Source organism: Chrysochloris asiatica, unplaced genomic scaffold (genome assembly GCF_000296735.1).
Source record: "Chrysochloris asiatica unplaced genomic scaffold, ChrAsi1.0 scaffold00559, whole genome shotgun sequence".
Classification (NCBI taxonomy): Eukaryota; Metazoa; Chordata; class Mammalia; order Afrosoricida; family Chrysochloridae; genus Chrysochloris; species Chrysochloris asiatica.
In genome coordinates this window covers 452,732-455,169 of record NW_006409077.1, presented here as the reverse complement: position 1 = coordinate 455,169, position 2,438 = coordinate 452,732, and the positions used below count along the sequence as shown (strand labels likewise).

The 2,438-nt window shown below is 40.4% G+C and overlaps 1 gene segment (V, D, J or C); it reads right to left on the bottom strand.

Moving 5' to 3' along the window:
• Window positions 1-532: 532 nt before the first annotated feature.
• LOC102837204 lies at window positions 533-1,110 on the bottom strand. The segment is given in 2 exon segments: window positions 533-867; window positions 1,062-1,110. Coding segments are annotated over 2 exon segments (384 nt in total).
• Window positions 1,111-2,438: the final 1,328 nt, after the last annotated feature.

Below are 2,438 nucleotides of genomic sequence, written 5' to 3'. Positions count from 1 at the left end.
AAAGCGTTCATCCTTACAAGCAGAGAACTCTTCTAGTCTGTGCTCTTGGGGAGGGGTGACAACTGAAGAAGAGGCCATCTTGCTGCCTTTGAAAACTGAGGAAGAGGGTCAGGAGCCATGGAATGCAGGAGGTATGAAGGAGCTGGAAATGGCAAGGAAATGGTTTCTAGTCTAGATCCTTCAAAAGGAATGCAGCCTCATTGACACCTAGACATTAGCCCAGTCAGATTATTTTGGACTTCTGCCCTGCAAAACTCTAAAATAAGAAATGTTGTTTCTAATTTATTTTTTAATTGCAACAGCAGCAGTAGAAAACTAATACAACATATTGTAATGCATTTTTCCTGTAGGAGATAAAAGATTCCACAAGGAATCAAAGAAACACAGTCCCTTAAACATCTCTGGAGTCCTACAAACTATCCCACATATAAATCAGAAACTCACTAGATGGAGGGAGCATGCAAGCTCCTGTCCTGTAGGGAGGAAGCAGCTGCTGCTACAGAGCCTTCCTGCCCCAGCCTGGGGAGGAGGTTTATGTTAAGGGCTGAAGCAGTGTGGGTGGAGTACTGTAATACTGTTGACAATAATAACTGGCTGCATCTTCAGCCTGGACCCTGCTGATGGTGAGAGTGAAGTCTGTACCAGACCCACTGCCACTGAACCGGTCAGGGACCCCAAATGCCCGGATGGATGCATCATAGATGAGACGCTTTGGAGCTTGTCCTGCTTTCTGCTGATACCAGGCTAAGCGATGATATCTACCAATGGTAAGACTCTGGCTGGACTTGCAGTTGATGGTGACTGCTTCTCCTAGAGACACAGCCCGGGAGGCTGGAGACTGGGTCATTACGATGTCCCCACAGGCACCTGCAATCAGAGGGCACAATTACCATGCATACATATAATTTGTCAACACATTTAAAAGCAAATCATTTATATGACACACAAAACTGTAATGAATGTGATCATTTCATTCTGAAATAATTCTTATTTCACTCCATATTGAAAATCAGTTTACCTAATCTACAAAGTTAGTAGTCTAGTGCTTTTCATTCCCTCACCTGATGCCCAGAGCAGCAACACCATGAGGAGCTGGGGCTGTGCCATCATCGTGGTGCAGGTGCCCTGACTGATGCAGCTCAGTTCTCACTGATGGGAGGAAAGGTCATATTTGTAAAGCTCTGAGCAGCCACCGAGACCAAGAGGATCTATGCAAAACACACAGGATTATACAAGCAAATTACATGGGCAATAAATTATGGAGCCAAATGTATTATCATAAAAAAGTGACTATTTGACTCTGAAAGCTGCAATATGCTACTTAGAAGATAAAAGGCCCAGTAAGAGGCCAGACACGGGTTGAAATATAACTTTTTACAACCAAACAGCATTCTCATTCACAACCTACAATCAATAAAACATTCTGAACAAAAAGTTCTGATTTACATTGATATAATATTTATATACGTGTATTTCATTCTAAGTATGTAAGTATATATGAGGGGGCTTCAAAAGTACAAAATGACCAGCACAGGACAAAACAATGCTCCCTTCTGTTATGTAGTAATTTCCCATGAGTAAGAGCTTTTTTCAATGGTTACTAACAATATCTCAGCGAATAGGCTGACTGACCTCAGCAGAAAACTTTCTGTCTTACTATCTGATTATATCACCTATTCATTTCACTTCCTTACAGCTGGGTTTTCTTTATAGCCTTTACTCTCACTCCCTATAAAAGAAAACACCTTTTACATAATGTTGGAAACATTTGCAGACCTTATGGTCAGTGTGTTCTCTCTGTGGCAGTGGTCCACAGACATGGCAATAGCCTTTCCCCCTTTCTTTCTTTCAGGAAAAAAAAATTCTCCTTTCAGATTCTGGGTGTGTATTTTATGTTACAGAGTGAAAAAGACACCTTCAGTAGTTAGCTCTGACTGTAAATAAATCCCTGCCTGGATTCACAACCCGCCTGTGAGTAGCCTAAGTGGGTGTGGATCTCTGCAACCTTGAATTTGGTTTAACTGTCAGAGATTTCTCAGAATCCACAAGACAAGAAAGACTGAATAAAGATGAACATGAGTCAAAACAGAATCACAGACAGAGAAACTCCTCCAGCAGTGCCCCTTCCATACCTCTAATGTGAGTATTGTAAAGGATAAATTCATAGAGAATGGATCCGACTATCACAAAGCATGTACTTAAGGTGAATTCAGAGATGAGAGGCAATATTTAATGTCTGCTAAGAAATGTGATTGAAATTTGACTGAAAAGAAAGTACAAATGGTTTAAAAATCTGTATAAAGATACTCAATCTCATTAGTTATCAGAGAAACTCAATGAAGTACTTCCAAATATACTTTATGTTGTTAAAAATATGAAAAGTTTGACAATCCTAAATATTAGCTATGTTGTGAAGCTCCAAGAACCCTCATATAATA